The 19,386-nt window shown below is 39.4% G+C and overlaps 1 protein-coding gene across 4 annotated transcripts in view; it reads right to left on the reverse strand.

The window, feature by feature from the left end:
* mef2b (myocyte enhancer factor 2b) overlaps positions 1 to 19,386 on the reverse strand; it is a 38,956-nt gene that overhangs the window by 18,245 nt on the left and 1,325 nt on the right. For 2 of the 4 annotated variants that reach the window (XM_062039232.1, XM_062039231.1), the window contains exons 2-3: positions 12,691 to 12,948; positions 1,313 to 1,385 (exon numbers count right to left, since the gene is read on the reverse strand). In XM_062039232.1, the coding sequence (XP_061895216.1) occupies positions 1,313 to 1,385; positions 12,691 to 12,929 (312 nt within the window). In that variant the 5' untranslated portion in view covers positions 12,930 to 12,948. The remainder of the gene's footprint in view (positions 1 to 1,312; positions 1,386 to 12,690; positions 12,949 to 19,386) is intronic. The other 2 variants (XM_062039233.1, XM_062039235.1) reach the window with 2 other exon arrangements.

Below are 19,386 nucleotides of genomic sequence, written 5' to 3' on the forward strand. Positions count from 1 at the left end.
TCCCTTTCCATAATTGCATAATTTTGTCCAGCTTTCTTAGTCGATTATCATAATTTACTGAGCCTAGATCTTCCAGATTTTCTGGGACAACAACACCAAGTATGTTAACTGGTCCATCTGTCCACAAAACAGGCACTTTGCATTCCATTCGAAAGGACGTTCCCTTTAGATTTCCGATCCTTAACATTTTACATTTATCATAATTAAGCTTAAGGCCAGATTGCTGTGAAAATATGTCCAAAAGATTAAGAAGGTTCCGCAAACAATGAGGAAAAATCTCATCTTTGTGAATCAGCCTTTTCTGACATGAACTTCATCAAGAACAAACACAGAACACGCCTCACTGATGCACATCTGCAAGACTCACTCAGAGTTGCAGTGTCAAGTTACACACCAGAGTACAACACACTAGTTAACAGCATGCAATGCCAGGCTTCCCACTAACTGACAAAGAAACAGATAACAGATTTGGTGTCCAGTTCAAAGTGTGACATGATTTAAAAATTTGAGAGTTTACTTTTGTATTTTACATGAGTTATTATTTGTACAAACATGGTGCAAAGTAATTCATGATTTGTTAAAAAAATGTTAGTGGCTAGCTAGTTAAAATGGGATATTGTGATTTCACAAGACTGTCTTAGAAGTGATCATTTGAAAATGTTCAATTTGAAAAATGTGCACTTAGAGAAAATATAAAAATAAAGTGTTGCATATTGATATTTATCTGTTTCTATATATATTTATTGTGATAAATCATTAAGATGATCAGTGTTTCCACAAAGATAAATATCATTAATTATTAATAATAACAGAGTTAAAGGTAAATTGAGCAAATTGGATACTTCTGGCAATTTATTTAAGTGTGTATCTAACTGGTAGCCCTTCCCAGTAATCAGTACCCAAGAAGTAGCCCTTGGTTTCAAAAAGGTTGGTGACCCCTGGTCTAAACGATACTGTTTGATCAGCTGCTCGTCATAAAAAAAAACCAAACATTGTTCCGTTCCCTGAACGTTCGCCCACGTCTCTCTCGCCTCAGTGCCATCCCCTGCTGGCAACTCCTAACCACTTAAGACACCTCTGAAGGTCTCTTAAATATCGTGGAGAGTAGGAGTGATTCTTAGACTTAAGAACGTTGATAAAAAGCTTTTATTCTTAAGTTTGAGAGTAGGACTAAATTTCGCAAATTCTCAGGACTTAAGTGTAAAATGGCACTCTAAGAAGCTTGATAAGTACGGCCCCTGCACATTACCGTACATTAAATAGGAAAAAAACGCATCTCTGGTTTAATTTAAATCATATGTAGTTGTCTCACCTGTCGGTTTCTCTGGTCCAGAATGCGGGATATCTGTATTTTCTTTCTTCCCATTTTGACAGTGGTCTGACACCTGGAATAAAAAATATAAATACTTTTGTCAGAGGAGCAGTTTGCATTACAACATATTATTGTTGTCCCGGTACCAAAATCATTTCGACACTTTTCGGTACAGAAAATCTTAACGTACATTAACATATGTTTCTTATTGCAAGTTTGTTCTTAAATAAAATAGTGAACATACAAGACAACTTGTCTTTTATTAGTAACTAAGCAAACAAAGGCTCCTAATTTAGTCTGCTGACATATGCAGTAACATATTGTGTCATTTTCCATTCTATTATTTTGTCAAAATTATTAAGGACAAGTGGTAGAAAATGAATTATTAATCTACTTGTTCATTTACTGTTAATATCTGCTTACTTTCTCTTTTAACATGTTCTATCTACACTTCTGTTAAAATGTAAAAATCACTTATTCTTCTGTTGTTTGATACTTTACATTAGTTTTGGATGATACCGCACATTTAGGTATCAATCCGATACCAAGTAGTTACAGGATCATACATTGGTCATATTCAAAGTCCTCATGTGTCCAGGGACATATTTCCTGAGTTTATAAACATAATATACATTTTAAAAAGACAAAAGAAGATGTTGTGATGCCAAAAAATTTCGACGTAATCATAGTAATATCAACTAGATACGCTACTGTACTTGGTATCATTACAGTAGATGTTAGGTGTAGAGCCACCAATGGCGTTTGTGTAGTGAAGCATGTTTAGCTAGCTCCTGCAGGGATGATACTTGTAAGAAACTTACTTTCCAAAGAACCGGTACTTTTCAGAGGCAGTATAGTACCGAATATGATTCATTAGTATCGCGGTACTATAGTAATACCGGTATACCGTACAACCTATGTAATAAAAATGTCCTGTTACAGGTATTGCACATCTGAGGATTCCATATTGACCCAGATATAAGACGTTAATAGGGGCCACGTGGCTGGGGGTTGGCGTTCCTGTCCGTCAACCCCAAAGCAGAGCGGTCTATAGAGAGAGCTCAGTCAACTCAGTTCCAGATCATCTCTTAAACGATTGGTCAAAAGCCCTCACGTGACTTCGTGCCGCCATGTTGAGTACCAACTTTGAGCTAGCACGATGCATGCGCTGCATAAGTTGGGAAGCAATAAAAGTCTTACATCAAGACTCGTCAAGCAAGCAGAAGACCTCACAAAGTAACCTTCCCTCATGCCATGGACTGAGGGACATTCTCCTAAAAACATTTTTCACAGCATGACTGCATTTCTTAGCAAAAAAGTACAGAAAGATACTCAAGGACTGGTGAACTTGGCAGAAAAAGCATGGCTACGTGCGCAGTTTTGAAAAAGTTGAAATAGTGCAAATACACTGTACGAGTATCAATTGTTTGCCTGGTGTTGTGAAGCAATACTTTTTTTAAGATGTCACAACAAAAAAATCACAACATTTTGTATTTGTGGAGGTTTTTCAAAATCCATGCATCAATTTTCTACCGCTGTGCTCGTGTGGAAGGCAGGGTATACCCAGGACAAGTCACCACATCATCACAGGGCCAACACAGACAGACAACATTCACACTCACATTCACACACTAGGGACAATTTAGTGTTGCCAATCAACCTATCCCCAGGTGCATGTCTTTGGAGGTGGGGGGAAGCCGGGGTACCCGTAGAGAACCCACGCAGTCGTGGGGAGAACATGCAAACTCTACACAGAAAGAGTCTGAGCCCGGAAATCAAAATTCAGGTTGTCTTAGATTCGGTGTCAATAGATTTATACATGAAAATCGACAAACGATTATAACCCACCAAAAAAAGTGTGGTTTTCAGCGAGTTGTCAAGCAACAGAGGGGGAGTTATGATGCTAATTTTAGGATAATGATGATCAATGAAGCAGCCAAGTAATATGATATACCAGCAACTTATTTTTTTCTAATTTACTAGTTATTTAATTTACAATAAAATTGTCTCTTTAAAAAAAATGTTTTTTCAGAAAACGGTTCTTTACATACGGGTCAATATTAGGCCTGGGAATCTCAGGGTACCTTATGATATTTGGTTCACGATAATGATAATATCGCAAAAAAAATACGGAGAAAATACAATGACCTGGATGAGTGAGAAGGTAGAGAAAAAGAAAATAACATAACAGGGGTGGGCCAAATGAAAGGCAAAATGAAATAAATACATACAGTGGGGTGCAGGGACCCCTAGAGGTGTTGTAGGGTGTCCCGAGCTAACTGACAGATAGTTAATAGTAATGGACCCATATTGGTTAAATGAGGGTCTGTAGCTTAATGTATGTCAAACTGGGGGTCATATATTGTATGTATGTGTATATATGTATATATAAGTAGCTTTGATGTAGCAAGCTACCTTTGCCGTGTAGCTTGTTACAATTTTCTGGGGATGGCTTTTCTTGTAGCTTTGCTACAGTTAATCGAAAGTAACTTGTAGCTTAGCTTACTACATTTTCCAAGTAGCTTGCCCTTCACATACGTCGGTGCTGCAAAACAAAAACAAAAGAAAGACAATCTACTTGATATCTTATATTTTGCAGGGCAAAAAATGACATCTCTTTCTTTGATTGTCATTTATTGGACTAAATTAAACCATTGGAATACTAACGCTCCCATGCATTTCTAGTTAACTAGAGCACGTAAGGCTGACAGTACACATTAATACACGTTGACTTGACTTTATATATTACTGATTGGAAAATATTGTGTATTTACCGAAAGTGTCTCGTAAAGCCCCCATGGTAATAACATGGTGTATTTTTACCCCAATGAAACGATGTGGTCTAAAGTTAGCGTGGCCTCTAACTGCCTGCAGTCACTCCGCACACGGTCTGACACCCACGCCGTCTGGGTTACCGGGCCGGGCCGGCAACAGTGGCTGACAGCACCGCTTGCCCCCAAGAGACGGGGTTAAAAATATACCGGATGGCAGATTGTTTGGCCATTAGCTAGAAGCTGTAGGGATGGAAGGAAAACAGTGTTTGAGAGGGAAGTTGTGAGCGTAAAAAGCCACCCACTCATCTCTCATGCGTGGCCTAAGTTGAGAACCTAGATGACCTAGGCATAATGACATGGATGGATGATGGTGTGCATGATGATGGCCATCATTCCATGCTACCATAACAGTTGTTTTTTTTTGGGGGGGGGGGGGGGGGCTACAGAGTCTCAGGGTGACACTGTACAGACGTGCACTAAAATGCTACATTCCAGAAAAATTGCAGCGCAGTATTTTCTGTTATACTTATCTGATGTGCTTTTTTAAAAATCACTGCACACAATAAGAACAATACTTAATTTATTATAACAATTCACTACCTAAAAAATAAATATTAGCCCAGTAGGAATTTAAACCAATGAAATTAATTGCATTCTTTTTTCTGGTAACTTGTTGATAGGCAGAATTCATAAGCATAACTGTTGCAAGTGCCATTAAAATAAGAAATTAGGTTTATAGACTAGTTTATGCATAGGATATTATTTTGCAATTCAATCACTGCTCTGTGTTAAATGTTTAGTAGGAGAATAATATAGTAAAGATTGAGTGAACGACTTTGTCACAACTCATGGGCAGCATTATTCTGCTCAATACCAATCTAGTATGAAAACAGGAGTTCAGAAAATTTAGAAAGAGATTCCGTAATCAATAATTATTGGATAAATTGAGGAAGTTCTTCATAGTAGATCAACAAATATAGTTTACTGGCAATTCCTAATCAAAGTTATATTGATTTACAAAGGTGAGTTAATATTTACTCTTTGGTAACAGTTACGAATGTTGGCAGGCGTATTGAATAGTGGTGAACAAATTGGAATATATCACTTTTGTCATTATTTAAATGTGTTCTAATGACAGTGTTGGCGCTGTTCCAAATCCATATTGCTGGACTTTGGTGGAGTTCTGCATTCTGCTGAGTACCACTCTGCTATCGACCTCTGGCCTATCTGTCTGGCCCAGTCCATAGAGAGTTTCAGTTGGTTTTCCCCCTCAATATTACACATGTATCAGATCTTTCTATTTATAGGACCCCTGTCCCTCCCGATGATGCCTTGGCGGATGCGGCACAAGCGTTCTCACGACCCCTGAAGTGTGCTTGGTGCGCAGGCATCTTGGGCATTTAAGGAGGAAATGCCCCTAGTATTACCTTATAAAGTGTTTAGATCATCCAGTGTGCTGAGAGGAAACGACACCTCCGCACAGACCGTGGGCAAAAAGTTTGTCTATCAACGAGGCGTGGACGCAGAGGAGAATCACTGATGTTCTGGAGTTTTACGTGGACCAGAAACGACACAAAAGCCTGCTGATTCTTCATCTGATTTTTAGTGGGTACTAGTGACGGTGAAAAGAAAGTCTGATGGTAATCACTGAACGGGAAATCGAAACATACAGCGATCTAAAAAAAAAAAAAAAAAAAGAGTCTGGTTGTTCAGTACAGTATGAGCAATTCAATTGATTAATTATTGCTGATGCACACAAATAAAAATGTATCAAGCAGGTGCTACTAGCATATAGCATATAGCTGAAAACACAATGCCCAGCAGGGAAATGAGCAGAGATGCTAACAAACAAACTATTTCCTGTTCCCTCTCCATCACGTGTTCTCATCGTCAAACGGTGAGGTTTAAAATTTACAGTGGCTAACTTTTATTTGTATAGGAGTACCTCAACTTAAGAGTGCCCCAGCTTAAAGGGGAACTGCATTTTTTTGGCGAAATTTGCCTATAGTTCACAATCATTACGAAAGACACGACTATGAATGTTTTTTTTTTTGCATTCTAAATATTAAATAAATGCAATCAAAAGTTTGCTTAAAATGGAGCCTACGGGAGCTGCGCAATTAACAAGTTAAACTTAAAGTTAAAGTACCAATGATTGTCACACACACACTAAGTGTGGTGAAATTTGTCCTCTGCATTTGACCCATCCCCTTGTTCACCCCCTGGGAGGTGAGGGGAGCAGTGTGCAGCAGCGGTGGCCGCGCCCGGGAATCATTTTTGGTGATTCAACCCCCTATTCCAAGCAGGGAGGTAATGGGTCCCATGTTTATAGTCTTTGGTATAAAGCCCTTTAAAAAACATCCAAAAACCTCCATTGAGGTTTTTTCTGCATGATGTAAGTATATATGTAATGTAGTAATGGGCACATTTATAATAACATAAATTTTGGCGCATTAATTTAAAAAAATACTAGTGTGTGAATGTTGTCTGTCTATCTGTGTTGGCTCTGCGATGAGGTGGCGACTTGTCCAGGGTGTACCCCGCCTTCCGCCTGATTGTAGCTGAGATAGGCTCCAGCGCCCCCCGCGACCCCGAAGGGAATAAGCGGTAAAAAATGGATGAATGGCTGGACATCAAAAAGTTTTTGTTTTTTTTCTTTATCACTGATTATCACCTACTGTACAAAGTCTTCTGTGATGTTCACATATTCCCATTTAGGTGAAGAATGACCCATAATAAGGGGGATAGCGGGGGGTAACACGCGTCTTTTCGTGTCATCCTCGCCAGTTTTGGGTCTTATAATGGCTGTCAAAGTGTCCCAACTTGTCGGAATACCTACTCAGACATCTCATTTTATGGCCGATTATATGGGCTCCCATTGGCTCGGCTGTAAGCAACCTTTTATTTACAAGTTAGAATGCTTTTTTTTTTAAAACCCTCCCATTGGTCACGTCTTTCATAAGAATTGTGAATCTATAGGCAAAATTCCAGAAAAAGTGCAATTCCTCTTTAGACTTAGACTTAGACTTCCTTTTTATTGTCATTCAAATGTGAACTTTACAGCAAAGATAAGAACGAAATTTCGTTACATAAGGTCATGGTAGTACAGGATAAAAAAGCAATAAGGTGCATATATAAATTTAAAAAAATATATATATATATAAATAATATATATATATATTTAAGGGTGTTTTGAGATAAGAACGGTCTCTCAGCAAACTGTTATACTTTAAGTTGCAAACAAAAATTAGTTACGAGCAACTCCGCCATTGGTTGGTGTAACTGTAGCGAATGCCACAGTGAACTCCGTAAGATCCACCGAAAACATCCAGTCTTACTAGCTATAGCTTATAGCTATAGATGGACATAAATTAGTTTTCCAACCAGTCTTACTAGCTATAGCTTATAGCTATAGATAGACATGAATTAGTTTTCCAACCATTGGAACGAAGAATGTGAAGGACAGTACGGAGAAGAAGAACATAGACTACTATTTAAGTCTCACTTGACTGACTACACTAGAGCAAGCCCGGTCACAGGCAATTACAATGTCTGTTAGTCCGGGTGAGGAGTCAGTTAAGCTAGAACTAGCCAGCGCCAGGCTGGATAATCCATGTACGCATAGCAATTCTCTTAGAATAATACACAATTCACATAATGTTTTTTCTGTTGTGTCTGTGTCAGAGGTGGACATGCATTCTACTGAGGTGGCAAATTATGATATGTCCAGTCTATTGCAGCACCAAGCAAACAATCGGAAAATTCCCGTCATATCAATTCCTAGATATGGTCGAAACTATTTAAAGTGCACTACGCATAATAAACGCAACATTGTTAATATTGCCACTACGGATAATCTTAACAAAAACTCGTCAAAACAGCCCAATACCTATAATATGGGCTTTTTAAACATAAGATCATTGTCTCCCAAGGCGTTATTGGTTAATGAGGTCATTAGAGACAACAATCTTAACGTCATTGGTCTTAGCGAAACCTGGCTCAAACCGGACGAATTTTTTGCGCTCAATGAGGCATCTCCTCCTAACTATACGAATGCGCATGTTGCCCGCCCTCTTAAAAGGGGAGGGGGTGTCGCACTAATATACAATGAAAATTTCAACCTTACCCCTAACCTAAATAATAAATATAAATCGTTTGAGGTGCTTACTATGAGGTCTGTCACACCGCTACCTCTCGACCTGGCTGTTATCTACCGCCCCCCTGGGCCCTATTCGGACTTTATCAGTGAATTCTCAGAGTTCGTTGCTGATCTAGTGACGCACGCCGACAATATAATCATAATGGGGGACTTTAATATCCATATGAATACCCCATCGGACCCTCAGTGCGTGGCGCTCCAAACCATAATTGATAGCTGTGGTCTTACACAAATAATACATGAACCCACGCATCGCAACGGTAATACAATAGATCTAGTGCTTGTCAGGGGTGTCACCACCTCCAAAGTTATGATACTTCCATATACTAAAGTAATGTCCGATCATTACCTTATAAAATTTGAAGTTTTGACTCTTTGTCAACAAGCTAATAATAATAATAACTGCTATAGCGGCCGCAACATTAATGCTGCCACAACGATGACTCTTGCTGACCTACTGCCTTCGGTAATAGCACCATTCCCAAATTATGTCGGCTCTATTGATAAACTCACTAACAACTTTGACGATGCCTTGCGCGAAATTATTGATAGTATAGCACCGCTAAAGCAAAAAAGGGCCCCTAAAAGGCGCACCCCATGGTTTACAGAAGAAATTAGAGCTCATAAATTATCATGTAGAAAACTGGAACGCAAATGGCGCGCGACTAAACTTGAGGTTTTCCATCAAGCATGGAGTGATAGTTTAATAACTTATAAACGCATGCTTACCTTAGCTAAAGCTAAATACTACTCAAATCTCATCCGCCTCAACAAAAACGATCCTAAATTTCTGTTTAGTACAGTAGCATCGCTAACCCAACAAGGGACTCCTCCCAGTAGCTCCACCCACTCGGCAGATGATTTTATGAATTTCTTTAATAAGAAAATTGAACTCATTAGAAAGGAGATTAAAGACAACGCATCCCAGCTACAACTGGGCTCTATTAACACAAATACGACTGTATATACGACGGACACTGCCCTCCAAAATAGTCTCTCTATTTTTGATGAAATAACATTAGAGGAATTATTACAGCGTGTAAGTGGGATAAAACAAACAACATGTTTACTTGACCCACTTCCTGGGAAACTTATCAAGGAACTGTTTGTATTATTAGGTCCATCAGTGTTAAATATTATAAACTTATCACTTTCCTCCGGCACTGTTCCCCTAGCATTCAAAAAAGCGGTTATTCATCCTCTGCTCAAAAGACCTAACCTCGATCCTGACCTCATGGTAAACTACCGACCGGTCTCCCACCTTCCGTTTATTTCCAAAATTCTCGAAAAAACTGTTGCACAGCAGCTAAATGAACACTTAGTGACTAACAATCTCTGTGAACCTTTTCAATCCGGTTTCAGGGCAAATCACTCTACGGAGACAGCCCTCGCAAAAATGACTAATGATCTATTGCTAACGATGGATTCTGATGCGTCATCTATGTTGCTGCTTCTTGATCTTAGCGCCGCTTTCGATACCGTCGATCATAATATTTTATTAGAGCGTATCAAAACACGTATTGGTATGTCAGACTTAGCCTTGTCTTGGTTTAACTCTTATCTTACTGACAGGATGCAGTGCGTCTCCCATAACAATGTGACCTCGGACTATGTCAAGGTAACGTGCGGAGTTCCCCAGGGTTCGGTTCTTGGCCCTGCACTCTTTAGTATTTACATGCTGCCGCTGGGTGACATCATACGCAAGTACGGTGTTAGCTTTCACTGTTATGCTGATGACACTCAACTCTACATGCCCCTAAAGCTGACCAACACGCCGGACTGTAGTCAGCTGGAGGCGTGTCTTAATGAAATTAAACAATGGATGTCCGCTAACTTTTTGCAACTCAACGCTAAGAAAACGGAAATGCTGATTATCGGTCCTGCTAGACACCAACATCTATTTAATAATACCACCTTAACATTTGACAACCAAACAATTAAACAAGGAGACTCGGTAAAGAATCTGGGTATTATCTTCGACCCAACTCTCTCGTTTGAGTCACACATTAAGAGTGTTACTAAAACGGCCTTCTTTCATCTCCGTAATATCGCTAAAATTCGTTCCATCTTGTCCACTAGCGACGCTGAGATCATTATTCATGCGTTCGTTACGTCTCGTCTCGATTACTGTAACGTATTATTTTCGGGCCTCCCTATGTCTAGCATTAAAAGATTACAGTTGGTACAAAATGCGGCTGCAAGGCTTTTGACAAAAACAAGAAAGTTTGATCATATTACGCCTATACTGGCTCACTTGCACTGGCTTCCTGTGCACTTAAGATGCGACTTTAAGGTTTTACTACTTACGTATAAAATATTACACGGTTTAGCTCCAGCCTATCTCGCCGATTGTATTGTACCATATGTCCCGACAAGAAATCTGCGTTCAAAGAACTCCGGCTTATTAGTGATTCCCAGAGCCAAAAAAAAGTCTGCGGGCTATAGAGCGTTTTCTATTCGGGCTCCAGTACTCTGGAATGCCCTCCCGGTAACAGTTAGAGATGCTACCTCAGTAGAAGCATTTAAGTCCCATCTTAAAACTCATTTGTATAATCTAGCCTTTAAATAGACCCCCCCTTTTTTAGACCAGTTGATCTGCCGTTTCTTTTCTTCTCTCCTCTTCTCCCCTGTCCCTTGCGAGGGGGAGTTGCATAGGTCCGGTGGCCATGGATGAAGTGCTGGCTGTCCAGAGCCGGGACCCCGGGTGGACCACTAGCCTGTGCATCGGTTGGGGACATCTCTGCGCTGCTGACCCGTCTCCGCTCGGGATGGTTTCCTGTTGGCCCCGCTGTGGACTGGACTCCCGCTGATGTGTTGGATCCACTGTGGACTGGACTTTCACAATGTTATGTCAGACCCACTCGACATCCGTTGCTTTCGGTCTCCCCTAGAGGGGGGGGGTTACCCACATATGCGGTCCTCTCCAAGGTTTCTCATAGTCATTCACCGACGTCCCACTGGGGTGAGTTTTTCCTTGCCCGTATGTGGGCTCTGTACCGAGGATGTCGTTGTGGCTTGTACAGCCCTTTGAGACACTTGTGATTTAGGGCTATATAAATAAACATTGATTGATTGATTGATTGATTGAAGAAGAGCCGTTGATTGGAGATACAATTGTTTTGATTCAACCAATATTCCTCGAAAGTTGCGGTACTAATGTATTTAAATAAACTACACAATAAATGAAGAGGCGCATGTAAGTAGGGGTGTTGCAAAGGGGCAACGAATGTTAGGTTAATTTTCTAGAGCAGTGGTGTGCATTTGTAGTCCCTGATCTAGGGACTACAAATAGAGAGAATTCAAGGGTTTTAACAAGAGTTCATATTAGTTTTTGTGATAGCAAATTCTCATATGTTTTTGTCGTCAGCATGCAATCATATATTTTTTTCCCCCCGATATATGACAATTTTTGGAGTCGTCATTCAATTATTGGTTAATTTTTTGCCTGTTCATTCTTTTCCACATATGACACTTAAATATAATTTAAATTGTAAGGACTTTGTTGTTGTTTTTTAATTTTCGTATAATTTCCCTTTGAAGACAAACGTACTTTTTCCGACTGTTTTGTTTATTCCTCTCAATTTTGATGTGTTCCAGTAAATTCATCGCCATGTAAATGTGTCTCAATTTACAATAAATGCTTTTACATTCACCAGACCAAAATCTATGATGGCATTTATGTACACATCACAAACCTAAAAACATCCAATACAAAAGATTTATAAAAAAAAAACATAATTTACGTGAAAAATATTAATATGTTTGTTTATTGTGGTTGCAGTAGTTTGCAGTGAAACATAGTGAAATTACACACCTCTGCAAATTACAAGCATAATATAAACACTAACTGTGCATTATCGTCATAGCAAGTCTTGTATGGGATCTCATTGATGTGTAGGTCTACTGAAAGAAGTGCCCAGCGATTGATATATCTGTCAGTGTTATGGTCAAAAATATAATAGTTCTCTGCCAAGGTGGTAACAGGTGAATTTAAAGTATCTGTTTTGGTTCAAAGTTAAGTTTAGATAGAATAAACACCCATATGAACATACCGCACCATCTTAACATAGAAACGTTTGGTTGATGACTTCATTAAACGTGGGAGTGGGGGTTCAAGGCAGTTCACGTTGGGGCCATTGCCAAGAAATGTGCAGGAAATATTTTGTCTAATTTTAACAGGAGATAATTGAATTGCCTCGATATTTCTGATAGAGAAGACGTAGCAACAACACTATCTATAACATGATGCAATTTGAACAACTAAAAAAAGTTTAAACAAAAAGAGTGTTAATAACAAACTGCTGACAATGCTCACAAATGTCCAAGCCTGAGTTGCCAAGATATATATATATATTTTAATTCATATCCATGCATTCAATGACACAGCAACAGCATGCATAGCAACAATTCATTTTAAAGGAAAAGTACATATAAAGCTCACCTACTTTGCTCGTCTGCTCACCTTTGAGATGCACCTTGTTGTTGGCGGGAAGAGTTGCACATCAATGACGCACAGATAAAGACGTCTGATCCAGTGGAGAAGTGTGTGCGCTGATGTCATCAAGCTGATGAAGAAGGAGAGCGCTGCCCTCCAACAGCTGGCTGAGTCAACCCACCCTCCTCCTCCTCCTCTTCCTGTCACCATGTATGCAGCGCCAATGCTCCTGTGTGCTTTAACACACATTTGTGCATCAATGGTTGACCTAATAGATAAACATAAAGTTCAAAAGATGAGTCGCATTAATGGCTGATCTAATAAATATACATACAATTTACAAGATGAGCATGAATTACTTGCAGGTTTTTTTCTACACAACAAAAACAGGAGGTTGACAATTGTAAGAAAACAAGTTGACCCTAGTGTGTGAATGTTGTCTATCTGTGTTGGCCCTGCGATGAGGTGGTGACTTGTACAGGGTGTACTCCGCCTTCCGCCCGAGTACAGCTGGGATTGGCTCCAGCTCCCCCTGCGACCCGGCGGTAGAAAATGGATGGATGGAAGGGCACAGGAGCACCTCTAAACTAAAACGGCACAGAACAATGTTCATTTATATACAACTGTAGCTATCAAAAAGCTTACTAACTTAAGGTCTGTCATGCAAATTTAAAAATAAATTAACCTCTATTTGACCACTTTAACTAACTAAAATAAAGAAATACTCGGAAGACACCTGACAAACACATAATAGAGAATTGCAGACCAATTACCATCCTAATGACTGTGGACATTGCACAGTAAGTGATGATTTATTATGTTTGTTGGCTCTCATGAAGTCTGTAGTTAGAAGTAATCAGTGATGTTAAAAAAAGCGAACGGTGTGATGCGTATTTTTAATTAATGTTCCGCATATGCTAAAATTTAGCAAAATACGTGAATATTAAATATTATTATAATTGTGCCAAATACTACATATATCAAAAAAGTCAAAGTCAAAGTCAGCTTTATTGTCAAACAACTGTTTGTACAGGACATACAGGTGGACGAAATTACGTTCCTCTCACATCCACGGTGTCTATAAATATAAAGTGTAAAAGAAGAATAAAAAAGACAACAATTTAAACAGTCGCATGAGGGGGGGGAAAAATATACAGGGGAAGAAGATATTACCAGAATATCTATAATATCTATCTATTGTATATACAGTATTGCAACGTAAGTATTCAGATGGGAGTGCAAAGTGCAATGTAAACAGTGTAAACAGTTAAAACAGTTAGCAGCATTTGTACTTACAGCATGTATATAAAACCTTAATGGAGGTGTTTGGATGTTTTAAGGGGCTTTGTTGTCAGAATAGAGCGACTACCGTAGGCGCCATTGTAAGGTGGTCACGGTATGACATTTTTTAATTACGGTTATTGTGACCAAAATGATCGTGGTTATCATTATTATCTGAGTATTTTTAAATGTGTTCAAAAATTTCCCAAATATTTTAACCAAGTTGTATTTAAAAAAAAAATCAACACATTCTAAATGTATGTATGTACCTCAAGTAGAAAATCCAATGTGCATATGACAGCAATACCGGTACACAAAAGTGACAGTTTTTGGTACTTTTGTGTGTATTTTGGGTATAATAAATGTTAATTATTGAATAAAAAAAATCTCATTTTTATTTAACAGATAACTAACTGTGCTGATCAGTTGTTATATATTGTTTTCTTACACTTCTGAGTCTCATTTGCAAGTATTATATAGTAAACTTTACACACAGTTGCAATTCCAAGATGATAGTTGACAGTAGTGTATAGACTACGGTGTGTTGCTGTAGCAAGGAAGTAGTCTTTGCCATTAAGCTGAATGTGCCAGTCTTTTCCTTAGTTAAGCTTTAAAAAGTGTTTAAACTGTAAGTATTGCATTTATTGCACACCGGCAGTTTGATTCTACCGTGCATCTTAGTTGTAGTTTTGATTACAAAATTTGGAGGTGTTGAATCCACATTTAACATCGCTAATGCTAACCAGAAGCATGTCTGTCATATCCAATGTAAATTAGCGACTGGTACGCTTCTACAGTGGCTTTACAAAAAAGTTAAAAGAAAAAAAATACACTCAGTGAGCGCCTGAGTCATATCCAGACAATTGTTTGGGCATTTTACTTGATGTCTGAACTAAAAAAGTGATACTGACATCAGACAGTGGTATAAATAATTAAACATCCACACAAAACCCGATACATGGGTGATATAACGCAAAAGTGCACTAATATACGGCCTGGGTGTAGCCAAGAAATTTGCATTTTGGGGCAGTCACCATAGCTTGCAACGCATTTACATTACAGTTCAATCATACCACTGACATTTGCGAAATAAATACAAAACAAAAGGAAAGGAAGGAAAGTACCGCTCATCTCATGGCTGATTTATAGGAACACGTTTCCAGCCATATTATTGACTATTCTGGGAACGTGACACAATGCAACATGCTAAAAATGTGAAAATTATTAAGACAGATAGCGCACATGCATACTTAACGTGAGGACGAAAAAAATACACATGCATCATCCCTGGAGGTGTCTCAAAGAGTACACAGCTCTGATGCAATAGTTGGCAACAAACCTCCGGAGAATACTGCACTGTAACTCCCATTGCAGCAAGCTAATCACCAGTAGCCAGGGGACATCATTGTTTCTCATTCAAGTGTTTGTGTGGCCTGCACGTGCATCATTAGTGGTCTAAACACTGCAAGCTTCAATAACACTAAGGGCCTGATTTACTAACATCTAAATACCACACGCTAAACAGCGTGTGTCATCTATAAAATAGCATGTGGGCGTGTTGTGAGCGATTTACTAACATTGGTTGTACAATTCTAAGGGAGTGCTGACTGCCTTATTTAAATGAGGGCATCACCACCGAGACACTTTTACTTACCAAAAATCCATGTGATCAATCTACATGTGGCGTTTTGCTAGGTTTTCAAACATGTAGGACGTAGAGTCGTGGTCATAATGTCATGGCTGTCTTGAGTTTTCAATCATTTCTGCAACTCTTATTTTTTTTGTGATAGAGTGATTGGAGCACATACTTGTTTGTCACAAAAAACATTCATGAAATTTGGTTCTTTTATGAATTTATTATGGGTCTACTGAAAATGTGACCAAATCTGCTGGGTCAAAAGTATACATACAGCAATGTTAATATTTGGTTACATGTCCCGTGGCAAGTTTCACTGCAATAAGGCGCTTTTGGTAGCCACCCACAAGTTTCTGGTTGAATTTTTGACCACTCCTCTTGACACAATTGGTGCAGTTCGGCTAAATTTGTTGGTTTTCTGACATGGGCTTGTTTCTTCAGCATTGTCCACGCAGTCAAGACTTTGGGAAGGCCATTCTAAAACCTTAATTCTAGCCTGATTTAGCCATTCCTTTACCACTTTTGATGTGTGTTTGGGGTCATTGTCCTGTCGGAACACCCAACAGCGCCCAAGACCCAACCTCCGGGCTGATGATTTTAGGTTGTCCTAAAGAATTTGGAGGTAATCCTCCTTTTTCATTGTCTCATTTACTCTCTGTAAAGCACCAGTTCCATTGGCATCTGACATCACATGGACAAAGATAAGACCTTCTGGAGGAAAGTTCTGTGGTCAGATGAAACAAAAATTGAGCTGTTTGGCCACAATACCCAGCAATATTTTTGGAGGACAAAAGGTGAGGCCTTTTATCCCAGGAACACCATACCTACCGTCAAGCATGGTGGTGGTAGTATTATGCTCTGGGCCTGTTTTTCTGCCAATGTAACTGGTGCTTTACAGAGGGTAAATGGGACGATAATAATATATCTTCTATGTGAAAAAAATTAACGCCATTAAAAAACACTAGCAAAACGCATCAATTGAATTTGTTTTATTTAGCCCTTTAGGTCCTCAAGGAGCTATACATTTTAACACACACGTACAAGACAGAGGATTTTTGTCTGTCCATCGTCTGATCCTGCAGCCATGGGTGGAACTGTGTCAGTTTGCACATCTTTCTCTTAGGTGCTAAATAAAAAGCAAAATAGTGCTCGCAAAACGGTGAGGAGTGTTGATAAATCACATTGTGTGTGCTAATAATTATATCTGCATCTTCTCTTCCAATTATTTTTGCCTATTTGATAATCAGCATTAGAGATGTCCGATAAAATGCTTTGAAATGTATTATTGGAAATTATCGGTATCGGTTTCAACCTCACGATTTTCCTGGGAGACTCCCGAATTTCAGTGCCCCTCCCGAAAATCTCCCAGGGCAACCATTCTCCCGAATTTCTCCCGATTTCCACCCGGACAACATTATCGGGGGTGTGCTTTAAAGTCACTGCCTTTAGTGTCTTCTACAACCTATCGTCACGTCCGCTTTTCCTCCATACGAACAGCGTGCCGGCCCAGTCACATAATATATGCGGCTTTAACACACACACAAGTGAATGCAATCATACTTGATCAACAGCCATACAGGTCACACTGAGGGTTGCCGTATAAACAACTTTAACACTGTTACAATTATGCGCCACACTGTGAACCCACACCAAACAAGAATGACAAACACATTTCGGGAGAACATCCGCACCGTAACACAACATAATCACAACAGAACAAATAACCAGAACCCCTTGCAGCACTAACTCTTCCGGGACGCTACAATATACACCCCCTGCTACCACCAAACCCCGCCCTCCCATCTCCCGAATTCGGAGGTCTCAAGGTTTGCAAGTATGCTCTAGTATACTCTGGACTGAAGCTGTGTGCCTTCATTGTTTTTGTAGCTGTTGTTTTGTGGCATGTTTAAAAAAAAATACTTTGTGAAAGTCAAAGTATAGTATTTCCCATAGTTGTAATGGGTATTAGGATTATCTCAGGGAGAGCATGTCCCAAATTTCAAGCTGCTGTTTTGAGGCATGTTAAAAAAAATAATGCACTTTGTGACTTCAATAATAAATATGGCAGTGCCATGTTGGCACTTTTTTCCATAACTTGAGTTGAAGTTGTTCTCTTATTTTGGAAAACCTTGTTTTTTTTTATTTAAGCCTGTTTTGCCAGTGAGTCGTCCTGGCGACATTACTCTGTTCTTGCTCTTTTCAGGATAGTTCCATGCTAGTATTCTTGTTCATAGTTCATGCTGCTCTGCTCATGTCACAGTAAGTTTTGTTTTGATTTTCATAGTTTACGTCAAAGTGATAGTTTTGTTTCCTTAGCCAAGTTGTGCCTCTGCTGTGAGCGCTATTTGTTTGTACCCTTTATAGAAAGATTAAATCATGTTTTACCTGCAAGCCTTGTCCGGTCAAGTCCGTTTGAATCTCGGGAAAACAATCCTCGCAGTAATTTGCGAAAAAGTCCACGTCATGACAGTAATAAATAACTTAAGGTGCCTGATAGCCTTCTTAAAGAATTTCCTGTCACTTTTCTGAAAGTTGTCACTTCTGTTTTGAACAAGTTTAGAGCAGGGGTGTCAAACATGTTTTAGCTCAGGTGCCGCATGGAGGAAAATCTAATGGTAATGGTAAAATCATGGCATGATAACTTAGAAATAAAGACAACTCCAGGTTGTTTTCTTTGTTTTACTTTGGCCAAAAACAGAAAAAGCACATTATGAAAACGTACAAATCACAACTAATCCTCTGGACAAAACACTTCAAGTTTGTTGAAAATTCAGAGGAAATTGGTGCAGCTTCAAAAACACAATGAGCTTAGACTTCTTCTCAGTGTATCTACAAAGCCAGGATTAAACTTTAAGTCAGAGTCTTTTTGGGATTGAACTAAAACACAACATGTAAACTCTTCGAGGTATGAAATACCTCCTCTGTCATGTCCACATATCAATCCAGTGCTAACTCAACAAACCGTAAGAAACGGAGGTAAAAACTATTCAAAAGGGTTAAGGTCACTTTTCTTGTCTTTGACAGAGACATTTTGGGGCAAATGGTAAATGGGTTATACTTGTATAGCGCTTTTCTACCTTCAAGGCACTCAAAGCGCTTTGACACTATTTCCAAATTCACACACACATTCACACACTGATGGCGGGAGCTGCCATGCAAGGCGCTAACCACGACCCATCAGGAGCAAAGGTGAAGTGTCTTGCTCAAGGACACAATGGATGTGACTAGGTTGGTAGAAAGTGGGGATTGAACCAGGAACCCTCAGGTTGCTGGCACGGCCACAGTCCCAACTGCGCCACGCCGTCCCCAATCCTCCAAATGACGATGTGTTCGAAGCAGAAGACATAAAACGGCCGGTTTTAAGTTTCATGTTTGTCGAGGAGGAGGAGCCACAGTCACCCTTTACTGTGTAACTCTTGCTTGGCCCCGGTATAAACAGTTTGCTTGCCTAACAGAATTGCTATTGTGACATCCAGTGGACACATTTAGAACAGCAGTTTTTTTCGTTAAAAAAATCAGATCATTTTTTTACTTGTCAAACTCATCACGCGGTCCGGAAAAAACCTGTACGGGCCGTACGTTTGACACCCCTGAGTTAGAGCACGCTGTGAAGAAGTTGTCACACTCTGGCAGGGTCCGTGCAGTTGAGTAGTACCACAATATGAACAACAGTAATGGACCATGTATTTACATTATGATGACTGTATTTCTGTGGAGGCAGTTTTGGATCTGTGACATAACAACAAATACTGTACAATCTATGTTTAGGCATCATTAAGCTATAATTAC

Source organism: Entelurus aequoreus, linkage group LG27, assembly GCF_033978785.1.
Source record: "Entelurus aequoreus isolate RoL-2023_Sb linkage group LG27, RoL_Eaeq_v1.1, whole genome shotgun sequence".
In the NCBI taxonomy this organism is placed as follows: domain Eukaryota; kingdom Metazoa; phylum Chordata; class Actinopteri; order Syngnathiformes; family Syngnathidae; genus Entelurus; species Entelurus aequoreus.